This window comes from Bos mutus, chromosome 10 (assembly GCF_027580195.1).
Source record: "Bos mutus isolate GX-2022 chromosome 10, NWIPB_WYAK_1.1, whole genome shotgun sequence".
Classification (NCBI taxonomy): domain Eukaryota; kingdom Metazoa; phylum Chordata; class Mammalia; order Artiodactyla; family Bovidae; genus Bos; species Bos mutus.
In genome coordinates, this window is record NC_091626.1 from 9,528,659 (window position 1) to 9,543,508 (window position 14,850).

The 14,850-nt window shown below is 41.0% G+C and overlaps 1 protein-coding gene across 2 annotated transcripts in view; it reads right to left on the reverse strand.

Moving 5' to 3' along the window:
• The window catches only part of ARSB (arylsulfatase B), a 183,940-nt gene that overhangs the window by 144,684 nt on the left and 24,406 nt on the right, over positions 1-14,850 (reverse strand). For both annotated transcript variants that reach the window (XM_070377261.1, XM_070377262.1), the window contains exons 3-4: positions 13,186-13,376; positions 5,420-5,627 (exon numbers count right to left, since the gene is read on the reverse strand). In XM_070377261.1, coding sequence (XP_070233362.1) covers positions 5,420-5,627; positions 13,186-13,376 — 399 coding nt within the window. The remainder of the gene's footprint in view (positions 1-5,419; positions 5,628-13,185; positions 13,377-14,850) is intronic.

Below are 14,850 nucleotides of genomic sequence, written 5' to 3' on the forward strand. Positions count from 1 at the left end.
ATACAGTCCATGGAATTCTCCAGGCCAGAATACAGAAGTGGGTAGCCTTTCCCTTCTCCAGGGGATCTTCCCAACCCAGAGATCGAACCGGGGTCTCCCGCATTGCAGGCAGATTCTTCACCAGCTGAGCCAGAAGAGAAGCTCCCAATGCCTGTAGGCCACTGGAAATAGAGTGAGTCACGTGCAGCAACTTGACCTCAAGTTACAGATCTGAGAAGGAATTAATCAGGGGACAATGACCGGAGGCCCAAGAGACAGCCATGCACTCTAGATCCTCTGCTGCTTATACTCGGAAGAGTACATAGCTGGTAATCACTCACTATAGAAATGAAGGTTTTAGAAAAGCTCTATTCAGAAAGATTCAGGAAAAGCATGGGTCTATGAATAGAAGTGTAGAAAGCTAAAAAGTAGAAATCAGGGACAAGAGGATGAGGCGGAAGGAAACTGATGACATGGAAAAGCACAACTGATTACATTTAACAGGTATTGGCCTCAAGTTGATCTGGGTTTGAATTCTTCTCTTCCATTTCTAAGATGTGTGGCTCTTAGTCCATTTGGGTGCAAACAAAATACCACGGACCTGGTGGCTTAAAAGAAAACAGAAATGTATTTCTCACAGTTCTGGAAGTTGGAAGTCCAAGATCAAGGTGCCAGGAGAGTCACGTTCTGGTGAGACTCCTCTCGTTCCAGAGTCAACACCATCTCACTGTGTCCTCAGGTGGAGGAAGATGCTACTGATCTCTCTGGTGCCTCCTTTAAAAAAACACTAATCCCACGCATAAGGTGTCCTTCTTCACAACCTAATTACCTCCCAAAGGCCCCACCTTCCAACACCATCATATATGAATTTGAGGTGAATACAAACATTCAGACCATAGCATTAGTCTTGGGCAAATCACTTAACTAAGTCTAACTTTTGGTTTCTTCATTTATAAAATAGGAATAAAGAAACTTATTTCACAAGGCTGCTTTGAGCTTTAATGCGCAACAGTGAGAAATTACAGGCGAAACCCAAGGACAGCCTGGGCATGCAGGAAATATTTAAAAAACAGTAGTCATTATTATTACTAACAAGCTTAGAAGGAAAAAGAACTGAATGAGCAAAAGAAAGGATTGCAAAGACACTAAAACCACAATTAATAATAATCTCCACCGAAGATATTAAAGAGCTGAATTTAAACTGCAGAAATGTCCAACTGGTAATGCAGAAGAGCTCCAGAAGACTGAGAAAAGATGAAAAACTAAGGCTGATGAAAGAAAAGCTGAGTCAGTAATTCAACTTACTAATTAAAGACATTTTTGAGAAACAAATCAAGCAGAACAAAAGCAATAAGCTAAAATAGGAACAAGGAAGACTTCCTGAAGTGAAAAATAATCTCAACATTCAGATCAAAGGGCTCACTGTATTTCAGGCAAAATTAATGTTAAACTATTTTAAAGACCCACTCCCCTTAGATATAATTAAGCAAAAATGTAAACTATGGAGATCATTTTTCTAAGCCTTCTAAAAAGGTTCCAGGGACCAGAAGGATCTTTCAATCTGTAAAGTGTTCCAGAACATAGAAAAATATGGAAAAAATCCAACTTATATCATGATATGTGTATAAGCAATACAACAAAACCCGACAGAGAGAAAAGAAACCTCCTACTTCATTTTCACTTTTAAATTTATGCAAATATTCTAAATAAAACCATAGCAAACTGTAATTAGTAGTGTAATGAAAATACATGCATACTATAAAGTTGGATTTACCCAACAGGTAATCCAAGTCTTTGCCCTAACCAGTGTTGCCAAAGAGGCTGAAGTTGACACTTTCTGTGAAGACCTACAACAACTTCTAGAACTAATACCAAAAAAGATGTCCTTTTCATCCTAGGGGATTGGAATGCAAAAGCAGGAAGTCAAGAGATAGAGTAACAGGCAAGTTTGGCCTTGGAGTACAAGATGAAGCAGGGCAAAGGCTAACAGCATTTTGCCAAGAGACTGGTCATAGCAAAAACCCTTTTCCAACAACCCAAGAGATGACTCTAGACAAGGACATCACCAGATGGTCAACACTGAAATCAGATTGATTATGTTCTTTGCAGCCAAAGATGAAGAAGCTCTATACAGTCAGTAAATTTAAGACCCAGATCTGACTGTGGTTCAGATCGTGAGCTCCTTACTGCAAAATTCAGGTTTAATTGAAGAAAGTAGGGAAAACCACTAGGCCATTCAGGTGTGAAGTGAGTCACTTGGTTGTGTCCAACTCTTTGCAATCCCATAGACTATACAGTCCATGGAATTCTCCAGGCCAGAATATGGAGTGAGTAGCCTATCCCTTCTACAGGGCATCTTCCCAACCCAGGAATCAAATAAGGGTCTCCTGCATTGCAGAGGGATTCTTTATGACCTAAATCAAATCCTTTATGATCATACAGTGGAGGTGATGAATAGACTCAATGAGTAGATCTGAAAGAGTGCCTGAAGAACTTTGGATGGAGGTTCATAACACTGTACAAGAGGCAGTGACCAAAACCATTCCAAAGAAAAAGAAACTCAAGAAGGCAAAGTGGTGGTCTGAGGAGGCTTTACAAATAGCTAAGGAAAGAAGAAAAGCAAAAGGCAAGGGAGGAAGGGAAAGATATACCCAATTGAATGCAGAGTTCCAGAGAATAGTAAGGAGAGATAAGAAGTCCTTCTGAAATGAACTATATTAAAAAAAAAAAAAAAATAGAGGAAAACAATAGAATTGGAAAGACTAGAGACCTCTTCAAGAAAACAAGATATCAAGGGAACATTTAATGCAAGGACAGGCATGATAAAGGACAGAAACAGTAAGGATCTAACAGAAGCAAAAGAAATTAAGAAGTGGCAAGAATAAATAGAAGAATTATACAAAAAAGGTCTTAATGACCTGGATAACCATAATGGTGTGGTCACTCACCTAAAGCCAGACATCCTGGAGTGTGAAGTCAAGTGGGCCTTAGGAAGCATCACTACAAACAAAGATAGTGGAGGTGATGGAATTCCAGCTGAGCTATTTAAAATCCTAAAAGATAATGCTGTTAAAGTGCTGCACTCAATATGCCAGCAAATTTGGAAAATTCAGCAGTGGCCATAGGACTGGAAAAGGTCATTTTCCATTACAATCTCAAAGAAGTGCAATGCCAAAGAATGTTCAAATTATTGTACAATTGTGCTCATTTCATGTGCTAGTGAGGTTATGCTCAAAGTCCTTCAAGCTAGGCTTCAGCAGGATGTGAACTGAGAACTTTCAAATGTGCAAACCGGATTTATAAAAGGCAGAAGAACCAGAGATCAAATTGCCAACATTCACTGGATCATGGAGAAAGCAAAGGAATTTCAGAAAAACATCTGCTTCATTGACTATACTAAAGTCTTTGACTGTGTGGAGCACAACACACTGGAAAATTCTTAAATAGATGGGTATTCCAGACCACCTTACCTGTCTCCTCAGAAATGTGTATGCAGGTCAAGAAGCAACAGTTAGAACCAGATATGGAATAAATGACTGGTTCAAAACTGGGAAAGGAGTACAACAAGATTGTATACTGTCACCCTGCTTATTTAACTTATATACAGAGTACATAATGCGAAATGCCAGGCTGGATGAAGCAAAGCTGGAATCAAGATTGCCGGGAAAAATATCAATAACCTCAGATATGCAGATGATACACTCTAATGGCAGAAGGTGAAGAAGAACTAAGGATCTTCTTGATGAGGGTGAAAGAGGAGAGTGAAAAATCTGGCTTAAAACTCAGCATTCAAAAAACTAAGATCATGGGATCTGGTCCCATCACTTCATGGCAAGTAGATGGGGGGAAAGATGGAATCTGTGGCAGATTTTATTTTCTTGGGCTCCAAAATCACTGCAGATGGTGACTGAAGCCATGAAGTTAAAAGACACTTGCTCCTTGGAAGAAAAGCTATCACAAACCTACAGCATAATAAAAAGCAGAGACATCACTTTGCTGACAAAGGTCCATATAGTCAAAGCTGTGGTTTTTTCAGTAGTCATATAGGGATGCAAGAGTTGGACCACAAAGAAGGCTGAGTGCCAATGAATTGATGCTTTTGAACTGTGGTGTTGGAGAAGACTCTTGAGAGTCCCTTGGACTGCAAGGAGATCAAACCAGTCAATCCTAAAGGAAATCAACACTGAATATTCATTGGAAGGACTGATGTGAGGCTGAAGCTCCAATACTTTGGCCACCAATGTGAAGAGCTGACCCATTGGAAAAGACCTTGATGCTGGGAAAGACTGAAGGCAAAAGGAGAAGGAGGTGACAGAGGATGAGATGGATTGATAGCATCACTGACTCCATGGACATGAATGTGAGCAAACTCAGGGAGATAATAGAAGACAGAGAAGGCTGGCACGCTGCAGTCCATGGGGTCACAAACAGTCAGACATGACTGAGCGACTGAACAAGGAGTCTAATGAGAAGAGGGGAAAAACACATACTTAATAGATGAGGAATCAGAATGACCTTGCCATAATGAAAACTGTTGTAAAAAATTTTCTTTCTCCATTTTGTTTTTTCTGTAGTCAACATGTATAACTTTATTGTCAGAAAATTTTAATATTAAAAAATCTATAGAGTTCCTTGGACTGCAAGGAGATCCAACCAGTCCATTCTGAAGGAGATCAGCCTTGGGATTTCTTTGGAAGGAATGATGCTAAAGGTGAAACTCCAGTACTTTGGCCACCTCATGAGAAGAGTTGACTCATTGGAAAAGACTCTGATGCTGGGAGGGATTGGGGGCAAGAGGAGAAGGGGACGACAGAGGATGAGTTGGCTGGATGGCATCACTGACTCAATGGACGTGAGTCTGAGTGAACTCCGGGAGTTGGTGATGGACAGGGAGGCCTGGCATGCTGCGATTCATGGGGTCGCAAAGAGTCGGACATGACTGAGCGACTGATCTGATTTGATCTGATACTTGGAGACTTTAGCCCAAATTTAAATAGCTCCATTTAAGTGTTTTCATAATGTCACAAATCTTAATAATGTCACAATCTATCGTGGCACTGACATAGGGACCCCCGAGCCAGCAGAAGTCCTCTTCATAAAGGATGCCTGGTTCGTACAGACTGCTGGGAAAAAGTCACTCTAGGGACTCACTGCCCAGCTGCCCTGCATAGGAAGGATATCCACTCACATTTACCCAGTTACTGCTTGTTTTCAAGTAAACTCTAAGAACTGTTTGATATCTGAAGGGAGAGGGAAGAAGGCTCATAATTCTTTTTTCCTTAGACACATTTTTCTATCCATTATTACCATGTCTCCACTCTTGCAAGTAGCATTTATTTTAATAAGGAACTGCTAAATGTTCCAATTTATCTTCATTCCATTTATCGAATACCACGTCCTAAGCTTTGCCAAGAGATGATTTTCCTATTGACAGACTTACCTGTGGAGAAGATGAACACCGTGTTGTTCCAGAGCCCGCGTCTTTCTAAGGCCGCGGTGACATTTCCCACTGCTTCATCCATAACGGACGCCATTCCTGCGTAGTAGCGCCTATTCCTATCTTGGATAAAGTCATAGGGCTTCAGGTATTCCTCGGGGACCTGAAGGGGCTCGTGGACAGACTGGAGAGCAAGGTAGAGAAACAGAGGCTGGAAAGAGAATTTGTACCAATCAGTTAGGTGGGCTTGGAAGCATGAAATATACAGAGAGAAGTTAATTGGTTAAAAAAGTAATATTCAGACAACCCACAAACCGGGTTGAAAATATCTGTACATCATATATCTGATCAGGGATACGTATCCAGAACATATTAAGAGTTCTTACAACTTGATAACAGAACTCGATTAACTCAATTACAAAAATGGGCAAAGAATTTGAATAGATATTTCTCCAAAGAAGACATACAAACAGCCAAAATGAAAAGATGCTCAACATCATTAGTCATCAGGGAAATACAAAAAAAAAAAACCACACTGAGATACTACTTTATACCCACTGAAGAAAAGAAAGAAAGCTAGTCACTCAGTTGTGTCCAACTCTTTGTGACCCCATGGGCTCTAGCCCACCACGCTCCTCTGTCCATGGAATTCTCCAGGCAAGAATACTGGAGTGGGTTGCCATTTCCTACACTCACTAGGATGGTTTTAATTTCAAAACTGGGAAATAAGAAGTGTGAGTGAGGATGCAGAAAAATTAAAACTCTTATTCACCGCTGATGGGAATGTAAAATGGTATAGCCAGTTTGAAAAACAACTTGGCAGTTCCTGAAGTTGTTAAACATAGAGTTACCATATGAGCCAGCAATTTCCCTAGAGAAACAAAAGCATATATGTACACGAAAACTTGTACACGGATGGTCACAGTGGCATTATTCATAATAGGCCAAAAGTGGAAGCAAAATGTCTGCCAATTAATGAATGGATTAACAAAATGTGGTATATTTTCAGCAATATACAGCAATTAAAGGAATATGATGCAGGCATAAAAAGGAATGAAGTAAGGACACATCCTATAACACAGATGTCACTTGAAAACATTAAGTGAAGGAAACCAATTGCAAAGATCACATTTATATGGTTTCACTCATATAAAATGTCCAGAATAGGCAAATCTATGGAGATAGAAAATAGATTAGTGGTTGCTTGAAGTAGTCTGGATTTCTGAGGGAGAGGAGTGATGAGTGATGGCTGACAGGTACAAGACTTCTTCCAGGAGCAGTGAAAATGTTCAAAACTTAGATTGTGGTAATGGTTGCACAACTGTGAGTTTATTATTGAATTGTGCACTTTAAATGGGTGAATTTTATGAAAAAGCTTGAGTTCTAAAATTGCCTAGAAAGCTCTGATTCAAACAAATGGAAATAATAATACCAACAATTCTGTCTCACGTAGTACTCAAAAACCACCTTGTTACAGCCATTTTACAGGTAAGTTAACTGAGAAGGCAATGGCACCCCACTCCAGTACTCTTGCCTGGAAAATCCCATGGACGGAGGATCCTGGTGGGCTGCAGTCCATGGGGTCGCTAAGAGTCGGACACGACTGAGCGACTTCACTTTCACTTTTCACTCTCATGCATTGGAGAAGGCAATGGCAACCCACTCCAGCGTTCTTGCCTGGAGAATCCCAGGGACGGGGGAGCCTGGTGGGCTGCCATCTATGGGGTCACACAGAGTCGGACACGACTGAAGCGACTTAGCAGTAGCAGCAGCAGTAACTGAGGCTTAGATAAGCTTTATGGCTTGCACAAATTCATATTAATTGCAAAGCAATTTCCTATCAGAAACTCCAGTATTACTGTGTGGATATGTCCCAATAGATGGGTTAGCTTTCTGCTTTAGCTGAAAAATAAGTGACCACCTTTTAGGAGAGGTTTAAGCATTGTCTATATTTTCATAAGAAAACAAGTGAACCGTGAGGCCAATTTAATTCCTGGAAACTGAGGGGGGTGATACACTGATTCTATTTTACCTCTGACATCAATTTACAGAATTTAACATTAGCAGTATTCTGGGTTAGCCTCTTCCTTTTAATGAGTCTTTCTGAAGGTATTCTTTTCACCATGCTTCTATAGAATTCTTTAATGAAAACACTCAGGGAGACAACTGGCTCGACCCAAGAAAAAAAACATAATTCTGTTGATATACTTGAGACTTTTAAATCTCATAAAGAATGGGGGAATATTAGAACACAGACTGGAAGGTTGGCTCATATTTCATTCATTACTGTTGAAAAAAATGTTTCAAATTATATATTATACATCCTTGTGATACCGTAATGGGTATACATACATAGAACTCAAATAGACACCCAAGAGAGTATTTTCAGTTCACCTCTTTGGAACTTAGAAATACCTTTTCCCCCAAATCAAAACATTCAAAGTGACTGTTCAATAAGAGGCAGGTGATGGAATGACAACCGTGATAAGGAGACCCTAGGTTTCATGTGTACATTATTTCCATGAGAAGACATTCCAAATTCCAGCCCTCAAAAGGCAACACTAACAGCTTTGACACGGCTTTAGCTCCGCCTCTACTGCCCCTCAACACACACACTCTCATCCAGCCACACAAGTCCCACCCCAACTCCGTGCTCCTCCAGACCATGGGGAAGGGAATCCCAGCAGATGCTCTGCCCAGCTGGGGAGGAAGGGCCCTGGGCTAAGATGTCTGGAGAGGAAAGAATGAGCAGGGACCCCTGTGACTTGGCAGTGCAGTTACGGTCTGAGTCGTCAGCACAAGACCAAGCACCAGCCAAGGTCTGGATGGGGAAGGATTAAAAACTGGAAGGCTACAACAATTTGCAACACACATCAAGTTTTTAAGAGCCAGGAAATGTCACACTAAAAACCTGTTTTGTTTTGTTTTTCTTGAAAAATCAGAACCTCTGATAACTCCAGGCCCACACTCCATCTGACAACAAATAGCTGGAGTATGGGAAACAGAGATCCCACCCACAAGGGCCCTCCAACTCTCCAGTCTCTCCACTGTGCTTCACTTTCTTAGGGTAGCAGCCTGGCCCTTGTTTGTGACTCTGATCTGGATTCTCTGCAGTGGGCAGGAGTAGAAAAATTATGGAGGGAGCCCAATGTTTCAGGAGAAAACATGCTTGCCCACATCATTTTGGTCAGTATGGCAGTACCCTTGGTGAAGGAGAGAAAGGGGAAGGAGGGCAGGTCATTTCCAACTGGAAAGTGATCCCTGGCGGTGACAGCTGGAGGGGCTGGTGGAAGAGAGTTCTCATAACCACACCAGGGAAAAAAACAATGATTCTGGGACCACCATTTAAGGGTCTTATAAACAGCTAGAATGGAAATCATTCTACTCACTTGGTTAAATGTAGCAAAAAATTACCTAAAATCTTTCCCATAATTATTCCTTAGTGGCTAAAGACATGGCCACTGCTCTTGAGGGATTAAAATGATGAAACTACAACTATTTCCCCATTTTTCCAGGGGTCAGGCTCCTGTTAGTTCAAACAGAAGAGACAAATCTGAGACAAAAAAGTGAAAACAACCCCTGGGAGATGCAGTCTGCCTTGGCCTGTGATTGTTATAGGCCCTGTAAAGCCCCCCATTACCTACCAACTGCACTTCCCAGGGGGTGCAGTGGTAAAGAATCTGCCTGCCTATCCGGGAGACACAAGAGATGAGGGTTTGATCCTCATCCAAGATCCCCTGGAGTAGGAAATGGCAACCCATTCCAGTGTTGGAAAATTCCATGGACAGAGGAGCCTGGTGGGTTACAGTCCATGGGGTCACAAAGATAGGATACGATTGGGCGACTGAACATGCACGCATCACACACACACATACACACAATACACACTTGTCAGCTAGATCTTCTTAACTAATGAGTAAAGATAAAGGTGGTCCTTGAACAAAAGAAGTTGTCTTTTCCCCATTTCATCAGCAGTGATCTAGGACCATTCAGTGTGTTGGCAAGCAGCCTTGCACACATCACTATGTCTCTGGGTCATCAGGAGGCAGAATGATAAACAGGGTAGCCCATTTAATGAGGAGAGGCCCAAGGGACCACAGTTTAGAGTATTTCCATCCAATATTGCATGGGCTCCCCTGGTGGCTCAGTGGTAAAGAATCTGTACCCTTTTCGGTCGGGTTTGGTATCCTAAATGTGAATCATCACCCGATGTTTAGGTATTAAGTGACAGTACTCACTCCAGTACTCTTGCCTGGAAAATCCCATGGATGGAGGAGCCTGGTAGACTGCAGTCCATGGGGTCAGTAAGAGTTGGACTCGACTGAGTGACTTCACTTTCACTTTTCACTTTCATGCTTTGGAGAAGGCAATGGCAACCCACTCCAGTGTTCTTGCCTGGAGAATCCCAGGGACAGGGGAGCCTGGTGGGCTGCCGTCTCTGGGGTCGCACAGAGTCGGACACGACTGAAGCGACTTAGCAGCAGCAGCAGCAGCATGACATTATTGCCTAAAGTTATTAGCATATTAAAATGGTGCTAAGGATTCATTTCTGTTTCTCATTATGCTAATTTCAGTGAGGAAGAAAGCCTTATTTTCATTTCTTTAGTATATTTTTCTAATTTAAAGTATCACTTTTAAAAAGCATATGATACGTTTTTAAAGTGTTATTCTTTGACTTTCAAATTAAGACATTTCCTCCCAAACTGTGGCAGGAAAAAGTGAGTGTCTACCACTAGAAATTCACGTTTGCTTTAAGAAACTGCTAGTAGATGAGGTGTGTGAGAAAACATTTTATTCTGCAAAGTTTGGGGGGGCTATTTTTAACAAAATGATATTTTGTGAATGTGTTACTTTCACGTTGTAGTGTTAGTACTAAGGGAATTATCCTGCAGGGGAAAAAAAAATGGCATTCGCTCTCAGCACTGTGCAATGGTTATTAGCAATTTCTCCCTGATTCCAACACCATGTTTCTGTTATAAAATAGCTCCAGATGCTCTTTCCCCCTCAAGGGCTCTTTAAAATAGACACATTTTTAAGTCAGCTTGTGGACACTTTGTATTTCTTTAACGATTTCCATCTTAGAGCAAGTTGTCCATGTTGCAGTCTGTAGATAGCACAGAGAAATTAGCACAGGATTAGATTCAATGTTGGAATAAAAGGATGAAAATCCTGGAACTGGTGGGCTGCATCCTTTTGTCGAGAGTGGAAAATGTAAACACCTGCATTTTACGTCTTAAACTTTTGGGGGCTACTACTCAGCTATTGATTATTTCATTCCTTTGTTTCTGCGCTTCACACTTGACTCTGAGGATCCCCAAAAGGCTGGATACTGCTTCAGAATATTTCAGTCATTGTAGGAAAAGGACCACCTCTCACCTGGCAATTTCCATAATGCTGCCATAAGCAGCAGCGGACTCATCACACACCAGTTTGCATGGCTCGTGAGCTCTCAGCACCTCTAGTCTCCCTCTGCTCCTGCGCCTTCGCCCACGGCACCAGTTAAGACAGCCCACCCACCAGGAACGCTTTCAGCCCAGGTGCTTCCTCTTGTCTGCTTACTGTTATGGGCACTGGGAGAGAACACTCTATTGTTCCTTCATGGGAACTAATTTTTACTGTAGGCATATTGTAGTTGTTACACCATTAAAGTAGCGACATACTGTGAACCTGTAGAAGGCAGCTGGCTTCTGCCTGCCCCTCTGTGCTTGGGGGCAATCAACAGAGACGTCATGGCAGAACCACTGATGGGAGCTGGGGGTGGAGGGAAAGTAAGTAACTGATAGGCTCCCACCCCAGCCTAGTAAATCACAGTATTTGGAACTGTGGTACTTCCAAGCCTTCCAGAGGATCCCAGCACACTGTTAAACCACTGTATGTTGGAACCATCAGGCTGAATCACACTGGGGCTCGTCACCTCTGGTCTGGAATCTGAACTGTGAACCTCAGATGGTTGTTAGTGCTCTGAGCTCTCGAGTTAAACACCATGGTTTTAAGTTCTAACTCTGTGACCCTGAACAAGTTCCCTCACTTCTCGAAGCCAGTTGGCTTATCTGTAAAATAATGCCCTACCTCAAGCCTCAAAAGACAAGGACCACAGTTCCCTCAAGACTTTAGCTCATTCTTTCAATCTTCAACCGTATATACAACATGCCAAGCATACCAAAGAAAACTAAGAACTGAAGCCAATTATCTAGCAGTTATCTTTCCAACTATCTGAATATTGGTATAGACCTAGAGTTTAAATATGCATATGTCTACATGTTTGAGAGAATGTTCCATTTCTTCCATCATCCACAGGAAGCATGGCCACTCCAAGTGGTCAGAATGAAAGAATAATAAAAAAACTCAAAAGTGGGGCAAGGCTGAGGACAGATATCAAGAAAGATACTCGATAGTGAGCTAGAGGAGACAAAGACAGAGCCAGGAAGAAAACAAGGCCAGAAAGGGAGTCAGCAGCCAGGTGCCAAGACTGAACAGGTAAACAAACTGTGGTCCATACTGAGAACCTTCAGTAACCGCCAACGAGGCAAAGTGCAGGCAATCAGAAAACCCAGATAACAGTACACATTTTGTAATCTACTGCGTGAAGTTCTAATTTTGAGGGCATGTTAATACAGTTCTTAATTAAACCGTATTTTGAGCCTAACATCTGACAACACAAGCATCTGACCCAACTTTAAAGGCATTTATAAACTAAATCTAGAGAATTCAGCTTAAACTTCACCTCAGGAGGTTAACTTTAGTTTGACAAAAAGAAAAAATGTTAAGGCTAGTCAGACTCTTTTCTCTTTTTCCCTGTAAGTAAATCAAAAGATTTAAGCACATGACATATACAAATAGCTTCAGTATGGTCAATGTGGAAAACAGGCTCATTCGTGTACCCTGTTTCTAGATTAGAAGACTCAATATTGTTAATGTGTCTGTTATCCTCAAGTTGGTCTACTGATTCAATGAGATCCAAACCCAAGCAGACCCCTCTTTTTTCTTGGTAGAAACTGGCCACCTCATTCTAAAACTAACAAGGGGATACAGAATATCTAGAATAGCCAAGATAATTCTTGGGGGGTTGGGAAATACAAAGGTAGGCAACTTGCCCTGAATCTAAAGTTTGTGGGTCTCTAACAGAAATTCTGTCATAATAACACCTCATTTTGCACATAAGCCTATCTTTTTAAAAATAAAGTCAACTTTATTTTTAAAAATAAAGTCAACTCAGGCACATAGCACACTAAAACAGTAAAACTCTATTGGTACCAAAACACTATACTCACAGCATTCCTCAAAGTGTGATCTGGGGACCACTTGCAACAGAATCACTCTTAAAGAGCTTCTTTAAAATATTGACAGATTTTTCCCCAGACCTAATGAATCAGACTTTTAGAAGTGAGCTCCAGGAATTTGTATTTCTAACAAGCTTCCCAGGCTGATACTAATGTACTCTAACATTTGAAAGTGGAAAAAAAAAAAAAAGTGAAAGTCAGTCGCACACTCAGGTCCAACTCTTTGCGATCCCATGGACTGTAGCCTGCTCTGCTTCTCTGTCCATGGAATTCTCCAGGCAAGAAAACTGGAGTGGGTTGCCATTTCCTTTTCCAGGGGATCTTTCAGACCCGGTGATTGTACCTGGGTCTCCTGCATTGCAGGCATGTTCTTTACCAACCTAGAACTTATTAGATTGTTTCCTAAAAGACAGGGGCCTCTTCCTATGCTCACCTGAGCAGAGATGCTATCTTCACGTGACTTTGAAATCAAAAAGAAGCAAGATTTACCTTCTCTGGTGGGTGGTTGGTTATGAGGGTTGTAGCCCTTTCAGTAAATACGTTTGTTGAATACATATTTTTATATCCTGTTGCAACTTCTTCACCATCTCGGAAATCAAGAGCACATCGTGTGACATTCAGAGCGTCAATTAAGGTGCAGCGCTCATGGGAGTAGTAATCTTCACTGCCTAGAAGATATCCTACGACGGAGATGGGAGATGGAAGTAGTCAGCATAGCATAAAACTCGTTAAACAAATGGAGCCTTCAGCATTTAATTGCCTAATGCAATTGATTACCCATGACAAGGCTAATCAAACGACAAGGCTAATCAGAGCACCGTTTTTAACATCTCTATATTTGCCAGCATAAGGCATTAAAATGTTATTGTAAAAAAATCAAAAGCCATCCTTCAATCTTTAGAACGTAAGCTCTATTGTGTAACTCTCAAAGTGAGTGATTGCAAGTAAATATGGTTTTAAAAATCAGAGGTAACATTCAGCAAAGGTGATGACATCTTAATCATTTAAAGCTATCTAACGGCTAAACTAGCATGCGGTTAATGTGATTTGTTACAAGTTTTTACTCTGAGGTGATCACGTAAATGAATGCAGGATTCAAATAACATTGATATTGACCTTGGCCTACTGGCTTCAAGGTTATGTATAGAAGGAGCTCTTGGAGGAACCATCTTTAGTCAGATGCTGACACCCACTGGTGAGAGACACAAACTTTTCTAAACGGAGGATCTCTAAACAGAACAGAACCAAAAGAGCAAACTAATGTACAGCACTGAAATTAGATTTTTCTACCTACAGTGACCCCAATTTTGTTCCAAATTTAAATGACATCTATCCCACAATTTAGACTTACACACAGGAGAAAATGGGTTTTCTCAACTTTACTTGTTTCTGCAAATGTTCCATATTTTCCAAAAATATTAAAATAAGTTGCACTGCATGTTGTAGGATTCTATTTCTATGAAACATTCAGAATAGGCAAATCTATACAGACAGAAAGTAGGTTAGCGGTTGCCTAGGGCTCTCAGGGTTGGGGGAAATGTGCATGACTGATAACTGGTATGGGTTTTCTTTGTCGGGGGAGGCGTGATAGAAATGTTCTTCATCTGGATTGTGAGGACAAATGCTCTTTATCTGGATTGTGATGACAGTGGCAAAACCCTGTGAATTTATTAAAGATCAATGAATTGTACACTTCTATTGAGTGAACCTATGGTATTTGAATTACACCTCAATAAAGCTATTCAAAAGAAATAACTGTGCTGGACTCTGAACTATTTCCTGACAAACACTGCTTATTAATATTAAAATAAAGATGAGGGACTTCACTGGCAGTCCAGTGATTAAGACTTTGCCTTCCAATGCAGGGGGTGCAGGTTCGATCCCTGGTTGGAGACCTAAGATCCTACATGTCTCGGGTCCAAAAAAATCAAACCATAAAACAGAAGCAATATCATAACAAATTGAATAAAGATTTTAAAATGACCCACATTTTTAAAAAAAGCTTTAAAGATGATATAATTGATCTAACCCTTTCCTCAGCTCTGAATATTTCCTATAATCACAATTAAAAGCCTTACACACCTTACACAGCAAATGAATTAATTAAAAAAATTAATTTCTTCCTATTCCATGGTTCAGTAAATTCAAAGTCCT